The 12,193-nt window shown below is 45.5% G+C and overlaps 1 protein-coding gene across 3 annotated transcripts in view; it reads left to right on the top strand.

Annotated features, from left to right (window-relative positions):
• The window catches only part of Fbn1 (fibrillin 1), a 203,118-nt gene extending 194,772 nt beyond the window's left edge, over positions 1 to 8,346 (top strand). For all 3 annotated transcript variants that reach the window (XM_087654706.1, NM_031825.3, XM_087654705.1), the window contains 5 exon segments: positions 86 to 214; positions 983 to 1,102; positions 2,543 to 2,774; positions 5,682 to 5,856; positions 6,966 to 8,346. In XM_087654706.1, the coding sequence (XP_087510832.1) occupies positions 86 to 214; positions 983 to 1,102; positions 2,543 to 2,774; positions 5,682 to 5,856; positions 6,966 to 7,355 (1,046 nt within the window). In that variant the 3' untranslated portion in view covers positions 7,356 to 8,346.
• Positions 8,347 to 12,193: the final 3,847 nt, after the last annotated feature.

Genomic DNA, 12,193 nt, shown 5'->3' with positions numbered 1-12,193 from the left:
TGAGTCAGCCTTCTCCCTTCCTTTCAAACAACGCAAAGCAGCTTCGTGACATCACTCTCCTCTTCTCTCCCACTGCTTCTCCCAGATAACAATGAATGCACTTCTGAGATCAACCTGTGTGGGTCCAAGGGCGTTTGCCAGAATACACCAGGAAGCTTCACCTGTGAATGCCAGCGGGGATTCTCCCTCGATCAGAGTGGTGCCAGCTGTGAAGGTGGGTCCAGACCTCAGCAGAGCCAGCTAGAAGCTCCTGGTAGAGATGGTGGATGTGGCAGTCAACTTCCATGAGTTACAGGAACTAATATCTATCTCTTCTGGGTGTGCTGGGAGGCAGAGGCAGGAGGATTGCCACAAGTTGGAAATCAGCCAAAAATAAATAATCAAAGAGGCAAAAATGAAGAAAAAGAAAAACATCTCTAAGCAAAGGAACCATCCAACTAAAGACCAGGCCCCTTGCCTGGCTCCATGTTTCAGAAATGTACTTGTACCAACCACACATGCCTTTTCTATGCAGATCAAGATTGTTTTATTTAGGTTAACACTTTAACTGAGTAGGAATAACTTGGCAAGAGTGCCTTGACGTCTGACGTTTGCAGCCAGAGCCCTTAGATTTCTCCAACATGGACAATACATGTGGGAAACAACTCTTCCACAAAGACATAATTCACATTCGAATTCCAATTCTTATGATTTTATTTTCTTACTGATATTCCTTGGTTTCTAATTCCAGTACAAATAAACACAGATAGTTTCCAGAGCGATCCCCCAGCGCTCTGTGACTTCCAACATTTTTATCTGTCGACTTCCTGGGGAATCTGAGTATTGGTGTAGATATTCTCGATACTTTGATAGAATACAGCTTTCAGAAGGAAGGTTTATTTCTAGAATTGCCTTTGAGCTTCACAGGCAGGTGGATGAGGCTTCGGAGAGCCTGAGAAACAGCTGCTGGTGGGACTCACGGGAGCCTCTGCTTCTTTTCCAGATGTGGACGAGTGTGAGGGTAACCACCGCTGCCAACATGGCTGCCAGAACATCATTGGAGGCTATAGGTGCAGCTGCCCCCAGGGCTACCTCCAGCACTACCAGTGGAACCAGTGTGTAGGCAAGTAGCTCCCGCCCTTCAGAGAAGCCTGGTTGCTAGCCCCTCACGGAGTCTGAACTCCTTTCTGAAGTGAAGTTACGGAGCCAACAACAGCCCCCTGAAAGTTTCTCCACCCCAATTGAAACCAAAGGGAAGTGATAATCTTTAAGGGTGACAGCATGTAATGGAGTGAGTGGCCTTTGGATGTAGTGGGGATGGGATGCCCTTAGACCTCCTTGATGCCATTGTATCTTCCTCTTCCACTGCACTGTTAGTCATCAGCCCGCACTGGGGATCTTTCTATGATATCTGGTTCCTTGAGGATTTACTTTGGTTCCAGGAAGATCATGGCCAGATCAGAATAAGTCAACACACACACACACACACACACACACACACACACACACACACACACAATACTAAGTATTTGAACTTATCAGCAAAACCCCCAGGCCTTCCACTTTTCCCACCTATTTACTCACTACAAATGCATGACACGAACATAGAAGGGAGATTGTCTGGGGAAAGAAAGAGGGTGGGGGCGGAGAGGGGGATAGTATAGGAAGTGGAATATGGTCAACGTACACGATACGCTTGGGTGACAATGTCTTTTTTAGACTCACCACCGTGAACAACGAGCATACACCAAGCTAAATAAGTACTGGAGAGCTGGGGAATCAGCTCGGTGCATAGAGCCAGTTGCTGCTCAGCACGTGAGCCTAGAAAAGCCTCCTAATGCTCACAGGATGGTAGGAAGGTTTACATAAATGAATGCAAATCACATTCTCCGCCCCATGTTAACTGCCTGAAAATGAATGCGTGGAGTCTCTTCCAGCTACACGGGCTTTAGTCGTGGCTCAGACACTGGAGCCACGGCCGGTTTGGCATTCAGAGAGAGAGCGGACATACCGGGAGACCGGGCACCTGCAGGCCCTTGCAGAGTTTTTGAAAAGAGAGTACAAATGGTCTGGATAAATGGGGTGGTCTCCCCTGGAGGACATCAGCTGTCCTCGACCTCTCATTCAGGGCCCAAGAGGAGCTTCTGAAGAAGTGATGGGTCTCTGAGGGCACTTGTGATCCAAGAACTCAGATAACTGTACAGTCTCTTCCCACCTCCTCTGAACTCCAAATTATAACTGTGGTCTTGCCTCACACAGAGCGAAATATACTAGCACTGGCTTTCAGTGGGAACTGTAGTCTGAGGCGCCTCTCAGCGCCATCCTGGGTATTTTGCTAGGAGCATTTAACCTCTTCTACCATATTTAGTCAACATGGCAAGAGGCTGCCTGCCACCACCACTACACCCCACCTCTCTCCTGTGATCTCCAAACTGACCACACTGCCTGCTTTCTTTTCTGAGAGTCTCCTTACCTATATAGGCCAGCAGGTCAGTCCCAAGGAACATGACCTTAGAATTCTATGTAACAAGACACATGTAATGTGGTCTTGTTTTCTCTGCAGACGAAAACGAGTGCCTGAGTGCACATGTCTGTGGGGGAGCCTCCTGCCACAACACCCTGGGGAGTTACAAGTGCATGTGTCCTGCTGGCTTCCAGTACGAACAGTTCAGTGGAGGCTGCCAAGATATCAACGAGTGTGGCTCATCCCAGGCCCCCTGCAGTTATGGTTGCTCTAATACTGAGGGTGGCTACCTATGTGGCTGTCCTCCAGGATACCTCCGGATAGGCCAAGGGTAAGTGTTACTATCCCTGCCCTCAGTTAATGACTATGTAAATATTCACATGTGCATCATGTGTGTATGTGTGTGTGTGTGCACGTGTGCACATGTGTGTGATCCCAGTACCACTCCAAAGGCAGAGGCATATCTGTATCTGTAGATAGATAGATAGATAGATAGATAGATAGATAGATAGATAGATAGATAGATAGATAGATATCCTACTAGAGACCTGTACTATATATGCTTCAGGTTCATTCCAGTTAGTTTTGAAAAGGTTTGAGAGGAGCATCTGTAAAGGGGCATCCAGATTTCTAGAAACTCATAGAACACCCGACAATACAATGCAGCCACGTGATTCATATTTCAGTGTACAGCTTCTGTCATGTTCTTCACATCTTGCTGAGAGGTAATTGGTTTCTCCAAGAAGACTCCTCTGGATCAGCCCATGCAGAACTGGGCGCACTCACACAGCTGAGCGTGCCAGGCTCCCTCTTTCCTAGCTCCCATCAGGTTATGGATAACTTTGGCTGGATGTTTCTTACTGTCTTTAAGGCATCTTTTAGCCTTCGCTCTTGAGTTTACATTAGAAATTATTTTGAAAAAGCACATTAAATGAGTTGAATAATTAACTGTATTTCCCAAGTAGAAAAACTTGTGAATGATGTGAATATGAATGTGTTTATGACAGTTGGGGCAGAGAAGAAACACTGTTTATCAATGGCTTAAAATTTTAGAAGGTGTTAAAGTTGAGTTCTTCCTTAATGACTTGAATGTACATGTAGTTTATGAATCTTTGTTTGTTCTTGTTTTTGTTTTGAGATAGGGTTTCTCTGTGTAACAGAGACCTGGCTGTCCTGGACTCAAATTCTGGCTGGCCTTGAATTTACAGAGATCTGTCTGCTTCTGCCTCCTGAGTGCTGGGATTAAAGCATGTGCCACCACTACTTCTGGCCTAGTTCTTAATTTAGAACTCTATCTGCGTATTTGTTTCTCTCTGTCCCTGCCCATCACACACACACACACACACACACACACACACACACACACACAATCACATACACACTTATCCCAAATATGAACTCAGTAGTCCTGGAGTCTCTGACACACTGGCTTTCAGGGACTTATTCCAGTCTGCATTAACTTCAAGGTAGAAGAATTCTTTGTGGGAAGCTCTTGGAATGCCAGCAGTAGGACCCAAATTCCCAGATGTCTGTCTGGCTCTCAGTTGACTCAGTATTTTTTTACAGTTCAATGCCAGAACCATTTTTCCCAGAAAAAAAAAATTGTGACACTCCAAACTGGCTTTTTGCCAGTGGGATTTTGTAGCCACATTTCTTATAAGTGGTGCTCCTGGGACAAGAAAATACTGGAGAAAAGTTCTGAGAAAGAAGCCAAGCCTGTAGATCTGGGCTTGCTTCCTGAAGCCATCGTACATGGATGCACATATAGGCATCCCCTCCACCCATTCCCTTGTCCATCCATGCTCCATGCTGCTAGGCAAAGAGGGGAACAAATGCATGCACTCAGAAGACCCCAGGAACCAGAAAGAAGCTCTAAAGTGTAGTGGGAACCAAGAGATAATCTGTCTTGGTGTTGTATTTTGAATCCTATGGACAAACAAATGAATGAGCTGTGGAGAACAAGTCAGCTATTGTAGAGAAGCGGGTTAGTAGGCTTTGGTGCACATTTTGTGGTAGAAATCCACCCTTTTATAACAGCTTTGGCTTCCCTGTGATATCATTTGGGTGGACTTTACCCCCCAAGTAAGGGTTCTTTTAGGATAATCTCTAGGTTCCCAACACATTTAGTAAGGGAGTCTGACAAAAACAAATCAGATACTGTGTGGGGCTCACGCCATAACTTGGCTTCCACAACTGAAAAGCAAAGGAACAAGGATTAGATCTCCCTAGGGCATGGGTTTGTTTATCCGCCTTCAGATGAATCAACCCCAATGGCCTTAGTGGTTTGAAATGACTCGAAGTTAAACTGTTTCCCACAGTTGGGCAAACTCTGCTCTGGTCCATGCTGTATATAAGAGTATATTGGACATCTTCACAGCATGGACTCCTATCAACCCACAGACACTGTGTGGACTTCCCATCCTACATCAGCAAGAGTAAACTGTCAAATAGAAGTGATCGCTGAGAACAAGGATTAGGGAAGGATGATGGTAGTGTTGGAATAAGAAGTGAGCCATTAAGACCTGGGGAAGAGCACTCCACACTGAGCCAGCAGGGGGCAGAAGTGATGGAGAAGGCAATGGTTGGACTATGGACACAAAACATAAAAACGCAGGATATAAAACAGAAAAGACTGGGGTGGAGGGGTGGTGGGAGCAAAGATAGCAAGCATCAGGAAGGTGGGAGACATGAGAAAAAGAAGGCCACCAAAACATACTGTGTCCAACTATGCCATAATGCTATCTGACATACTGTTTGCCGATCTTTAAACTTAAAACATAAAAATCAAGGTCACAGCGGAGGAAGAAATATGGTGTCCAGGAAAGAGGTTCCAGATATGGCCCACCTGCCCACTCACCACTATCTCCTAGAGGTACAGCTGGCAGGGGGCCTTCTGTACTCCCACGGGACATGTTTGCTTCTCTTTTATGTTAACAGTGGCCCGCTAAGTCACATGATCTCGCTCACCCTTGATCTTCAGTTTTCAGTGTGTCCCCTCCCTGCATGAGTACTGCAGACATTTGGCTGGGAAATGAAGGGACAAAGAAGTAGGCAAACCAGTGTCTTGAGAGAAAGAGCTCTGTACTCAGGGCACTGGAATTAGGAGCTAATCACCCAGGCATTGGTATGATGTTTAGAAGCCAATACTGTCCAGTGGACAGTCTGTCATCAGCAGGGAGACTGAACATCGGTGCTGCTGGATCTGACAGAAATTGCCTTGTGCTCCTTTCCTCGGTAGGCATTGTGTTTCTGGAATGGGCATGGGCCGAGGTGGCCCAGAGCCACCTGCCAGTGGCGAGATGGATGACAACTCACTGTCCCCAGAGGCCTGCTATGAGTGTAAGATCAATGGCTACCCAAAACGAGGCAGGAAACGGAGAAGCACGAACGAAACAGATGCCTCTGACATCCAGGTACGTCAGGGTCTCTCCTTGCCTGCAGATATGTGAGGGTTCCTATGGTTCCCTACAAGGACACCTCAAAGAGCGAAGTCTCCCCAGACGGAGAGTCCAGTCATTCTCCTGGCTCTAGCCATACTCTGCAAGAGGCCATGGGGTTTGGGGGTTTGCTTTATTTATTTATTTTGGCTGCCGCTTGGGAGTGGCCGTTTGACAGATCTCACACACTTGCTCATTTCCTCCGTCTCACCAAGAAGAAAGTCAAACGCCTACCCAGTGTCTGCAGACAGGACAAGGTCTGCAGTCAAGCATAGCAAGTGGGCAGAATGGCATGCACACATGGACTCCCCACAGGGAAACCAAGGTGTAGAAAGGGCTCTTCCATGGAAACTAGCCATAAGGAGTGGGGGTGGGAGAGGACTCGACTGGTGAGCAGGAACATATGATGCGATGCAAAGTCAGGAATGCACTCATTCACCGGATCTCTGGCTCCAGGCTGGGAGCATTCTAGTCCATGTGGTCCCAAAGAGGCGAGCAGAAAGCTAAGGGAAAAGCACCAAACGTTAACAGCTCATCACGGCCAGGAAGTAGGTTCATAGGTGTGTCCTTTAAAAGAGTTAGTTTCCTGTCAGTGAGAGAAATTGAAACAGACGTGTCCTGAGTACTTGTCTTGCTACCCACCTGCTGTGGTTTGGGAAATGAGATAAGTCTTTAAAAAGAAAACAAACTATGAAGCAAGCTTTTAAAACAACATCACTGTGCTTGAGTCACCTGGTAGGCTTGTTAGAATGGAGTGCTGGGAAAAGCCCCAGGAATTCTAATTCAACGGGTCTGGGAGGTGCTAAGGATTGGCATGTCTAATGGTTTCCAGACATGCTAAGGCCGCTGGTTCAGGGACCAACCACACTTCGAGACCTACTGAGAGACATGATTTCAACCTGGCTTAATTTTTCGAGACTACGTTTGTGACTTAAACAAAGTGCCTATGAGTGTGCCTTTTCAGCTTACCCTACCGCACAAGCAGAGAACTGTATTTGACTTGAGAGTTGAATGGCTTTTTCTTTAGTGTGAGAACTGAAGGACATATTTAATTGGAGTTAACCCATCACCATGTGTCTTTCCAGGATGGGTCTGAAATGGAAGCCAACGTGAGCCTCGCGAGCTGGGATGTGGAGAAGCCAGCTAGCTTTGCTTTCAATATTTCCCATATCAATAACAAAGTCCGAATCCTAGAGCTCCTGCCGGCCCTTACAACTCTGATGAACCACAACAAATACTTGATCGAGTCTGGAAATGAAGATGGCTTCTTTAAAATCAACCAGAAAGAAGGGGTCAGCTACCTCCACTTCACGAAGAAGAAGCCAGTGGCTGGAACCTACTCCTTACAAATCAGCAGTACTCCACTTTATAAAAAGAAAGAACTTAACCAGTTAGAAGACAGATATGACAAAGACTACCTCAGCGGTGAACTGGGCGATAACCTGAAGATGAAAATTCAGATCTTGCTGCATTAACTTACCATCCAGAGACCAAATAATTAAAAAAGAAAAAGCAACTTTAGGTAGGTAGGATTATATTTTCCCCAAGCCAGAACCTGCATGGTACAATCATTCACCGAGTCGATCTGTGTAAATGAGCACCATTCTTGGATGGCAACACCAAGGTACAGCGACGATCCTAGTTCAAACAACCACTCTCTCAAGCTTCTCGTGAGTAGCTCAGCTACCCTGTCATGGGTATTGATTCCTGAGAACTGGGACATGAGTATCGGCGGAAGTTGGCCGTGCGTGCCGACCGGCCATCTTTCCAGCCGCCCCACAGAAGCATGTTTCCATCTGATGGACCGCTCCGTGGGTCTTCAAATTTCGAAACTTTGCTTCTCCGAGTGCAAGTAGTAGAGGTCTTTGCTGTCTGTTTGGTGCTAGTAAATTCTCAAAATAGATTTATCGATGCACTGTAATAAGGACACAAGGTAGGAACCAAAATGCTAAGTACTCAGTTCAAATGCTTCATTCATTTCAATCAACCAAAGTTAGTTCAGTAGCTTATCTCACTTATGAGTATGGTGCAGTACATGTAAATTAAGTGTGTGTACACTGTAACGTGCTATTTTTATCATTGAAACATTTATAAACTACAATAATAAAGCCCTTAATGTGAGGGTTTGTAATGGTGCTTATTAAGACCAAAGACTTGTTAAACATCTACACCAAGTGGTAGTGGATTCTGAGACTGGCCCGCGTGTGCACTGAGGTTGGGGAGGACAAGGAAACGGCCTCAGCCACCAGAGGATCACCAGCGCAGCCTCCATCACGCCGCCTGTGCAATATGCCAAAACCGCTCTCCGTCATTCCTGCCAACCAGGGGTTAATGTCATGATGTCACAACAAAGTGATCCTCCCCTCCCTCCCTGTTTTAGTTTACACCTTGGTTTTGTGTTCTTGTGTGGGTTGAGGCTGGAGAGGCCTTTCTGGAGGTGAAATAAAGTCTCCTGGGTTTAAAGTATCCTTGGTTTGTTGTCTGTGGCTTCTGTGTATGTGTAACATAAGCACTAGGAGGAGAAATGGCATCTCCAGTTAGTCCCTTGATGGTGATTACCCATTCTGAGGCTTGGTTCGTTATCCGACTTTCCTAGGAAGACACTTAGATTACAGCATCATTTCTAAAATGTGACCTAATTAGTCCTGGGACGTTTAAACTCCCAGATTTAAAAACTCGCAAATATAAAATTGAGTCATTCTCTTGGAGCAGCTGAACTTCATGCCCCTTCCCCTCAAGAGCACAGCATTGGCAAGGTGTTTCATCCTTTCCCCTGAACATCTGTTGTTGGTCAGTGCTGGGCTAATTACAGAGAGCTGATTGAATTGAACCCAACTGAGCACTGCATCTCTTGGTTCTCAAATGTCCTAACTTGAAAAATGGTGGTTTATTTTAAATGCAATATTCAATATTTAACTGTTAAGCTCATTTAGTTAATAGAAGAAGAAAAACCCAACTTAAATCCCCCAGGCCAGCAAAACAGTTTGTGGCAGTGAAAATGAGATGAATTAATTTTGTTGCATGAAGGGAGGTCGAGAGTGGAATTTTCCAAGACATGGGAAAGTCCTCTCAAACTCTTGGAAGCGGTATGTGAAAGCCAGTGGAGCAGGCTACAAGCTATGCTTTCCCAGAAGGCACAACTAGTGTCAAGTGCTATAAGCCTCAGTTTAACACATACGTCCCTTCTTAATGAGAAGGCTACCCATGGAGAGGAGAGGATGGGTTTCCTTGCAGTGTGCTGAGTTCAACTAGGTTAGACGGGGGCACTGGTACCCACTGGCCCACGGATATCTTAAAGAGCCTGCTGTTTTTGTTTGTCTGCGTTTTGGCTTCTGGTTTTGTTTTTGTTGTTTTAATCTCTGGTTTTGCCATCCAGAGGAATGTTGGTCATAGTTTTTGCTCAGCAGAGATGAGCTGAGGATGGGATTGGTGCCTTAAGCTGGAGGTTGAAACACAACCCAGAATTTCCCTTTAATGCCGCACCTATCGTCCTGTGATGGCAGGGTAGGAAACGTGCTAGTGAAGGATCGATCACAGCTGGCAAACCATGGGTTTCATATGGAAAGTGTCTTTGATAACTTAACCAGAGTTGATTTCCATTCAATAATAGATTTTCTATATGACGAACAACAGAAGAAAATGGAGTTGGCACGTGGTAGGCCACTTTGATATTTTTAATAGTCTAAATCTGGATTTTATTTATCCCAGAGCCAGCAGCGTTGAACAGCATATTTTCCATGTTTCTGACGGTAACAACATTTGCCTCATTGTTCCACGGCAAATATTCTCTTGTTAAAAATCCCTTTCTCTCCCGGGGTTTCAACCCACACCTTTCAACTGTCCTACACCTTCCCGTTTTACGTTTGATAGTCAAAGAGTTTACGCTCTAAACCATGCAGAAGCTTGAAAATACCCTGCCTCTCCCCCAGCCCGTTTCATTTGCCAATAATTATTCTGTAAGTAGCCTTGAAGTGAACTCAGCTGCCCTTGTGAAATGTTTAAACTTGCACAAACAGCTACATTTTTTGTGCAACAAATCGTACTTTACTCAGCCAAAATTGCTGTGAATGCTGCCATTACAAATACTGTTTCACTTCAGAAATCGCCCTCGTAAATTAGATGGGCCAGAATGAAGGACAATTGGGTTGATACTGTAAATCGGTACCTACCTATAAACAGCTGGGGTTTTCAAATAGCAGGGTCAGCTTCGCCCACACCATTTGCTACTCTAGCTTCAATTGTGGTTTTTAGAGACCTATTAGAAACACAGCTATTCACTGGCTTAAGGACATTGCTTTTAAGGGGTAGGAGATCTATACCACTGGAAAGACTGACTTTCAGACACACATCCTCATGGGCATTTGTTGGGGACATTTGACACTGCAGAACCTGGCAACACTACAAAATCTGTTATTTCAACTAATTGCTAATGAATCCAATTTCTTTTGAGAGAGAGAGAGAGAGAGAGAGAGAGAGAGAGAGAGAGAGAGAGAGAGGGAGGGCAAGGTCACTTTTGACTGTTGGCGAGTGGAAAGTGTATCATCTCTGCTGGTTGAGTCCAGTCCCAGCAGGTAAGCTGTGATTCATGCTGGCTCGTTAGCTGTTATTATTTTTGACCCCTGTGAGTATTCATATTTCATAAAAGTATTCAGCACCCTGCATTCTTCTTTGACCTCTGGGATTGGTTACAGTGCCCGCTAGAAGGCGCCAAGGCTTCTCAGTGTTTCTCCAGTCCAGACAAGAGCTCAGGTTCAAGGTTACGTAGCACAGAGGTGGGGCATTTGGCAGAGAAGTCTTCATTCAGCAGTTCCCGCCTGACTTCCATCCCCACCTGACCCACTCCTCGCAGCTGTGCTGGGAGTTGCAGAAATAGGAAGAGATCCATTTCCTCTTCACCCTAAAATACTCGCTTGGGGAGAATTAAGTTGAACCTAAATGATTAAACTTCGGAGGCCCGGAATGGAGATATTTGAAAACATCCACCCTCCCAGACGCTGACAGAAAGGGGTCACAGACTTGTGGAATTGTGTCTGCATGGTGAGCTGAACCCTGGAGAAGAAAGCCAAACCTGTCAGAAAGAATTAATGAACTCTTAGTTTGTCGGAACTGGGTGTTTTCCTGACTACACAACCCAGCCTGAGGGGTTTTTCTATACCTTTCTGTTTTCCACCACATTGAGACCATCCTTTCTGGATGTGTTTTGTGCTTCTCTCAGGTGGTCCCAAGATCAATCCCCAGGGCTGCAAGTGCCAGCAGGGAACAGGCCCCTTTCTGGGGGTGTTCTTGTGGGCTGGCTGCTCCAGGGTCATTTGCAGGTGTTATGAACTCCTAGATGGAGCCTAAGTCTGTGCTACCTCATCCCAGGAAACGATGTCTCCAGGTCCTGCCCAATGACCACCCGCACAGACCTCACACCTGCTGGAAGAAACAGGAAGCCCCGCCCACCATTCCGCAATGCTCGCCATTGATCATTGACAAGACTTTCTCCCCAGAGACCATGATTTTTTACCTACAAAGAAAGTGCACTGAGAGTTATCTGACTGTCTGGGAAGGCTGGGGGCACACCCTCTCTGTAGTATCCTACCATATTTATTACCCACTATATATATTTTTTCCCTAAATTTAAGCCATGTGATCTATGCTTCTCTGATTCACACTCTGCTTCGATATTTATTGGTACCCAAGTCTAAGGGTCTTGTCAAAGGTCTCTGACCACACAGAGGTTGAGATAACACTCAAACACCCTTATCTTCAACAGCATGGCATGTACCACTGCTGGAGATTGGGTACATTCAAAGGATGAGTGACTAAAGTGTGGTGTGTCAATGCAATGAAGAAATCTGTCAAGGTAGAAATTACACATATCATTCGAGACCTAAAGTGTCCATGCTATAAACCTCAGTCTGACAGCCCTAGGAGACAACGTGCAAGAAACTGTGGCCGGTTCTTCTTACACACCGGCAAGGGTCTATATCACCAGAATCACATACCCATTCTTCCCTATCTCCCACGCCTAATGCAACGGTGATCTGCACAGAAAGCTGTGAGTTTGTAAAATTAGATCCTGTCAGCTCCTGCTAAAATTATAACCAGAATCTCCTTTAGAATATTATTGTCTCTGTAAGCATAGGACAAAATTGATATATAAGGTTAATACTATACATTGATGTTGGCATGGCCTTTATTTAGGGGTTTATAGATAACAAACGAGAAGCGTTTTAAATATTTCCACGGCATTGATCTGTAGCAGAAACTAAGTAGGCAGTCATCAACTCTGCTTCTTTCTCCAGAACCCACAGAAAGACCAGAAGTC

This window comes from Rattus norvegicus, chromosome 3 (assembly GCF_021556685.1).
Source record: "Rattus norvegicus strain SHRSP/BbbUtx chromosome 3, alternate assembly SHRSP_T2T, whole genome shotgun sequence".
Lineage (NCBI taxonomy): Eukaryota > Metazoa > Chordata > Mammalia > Rodentia > Muridae > Rattus > Rattus norvegicus.
The sequence above is the reverse complement of the archived record's forward strand: the minus strand, read 5'-3'. Positions and strand labels throughout refer to the sequence as shown.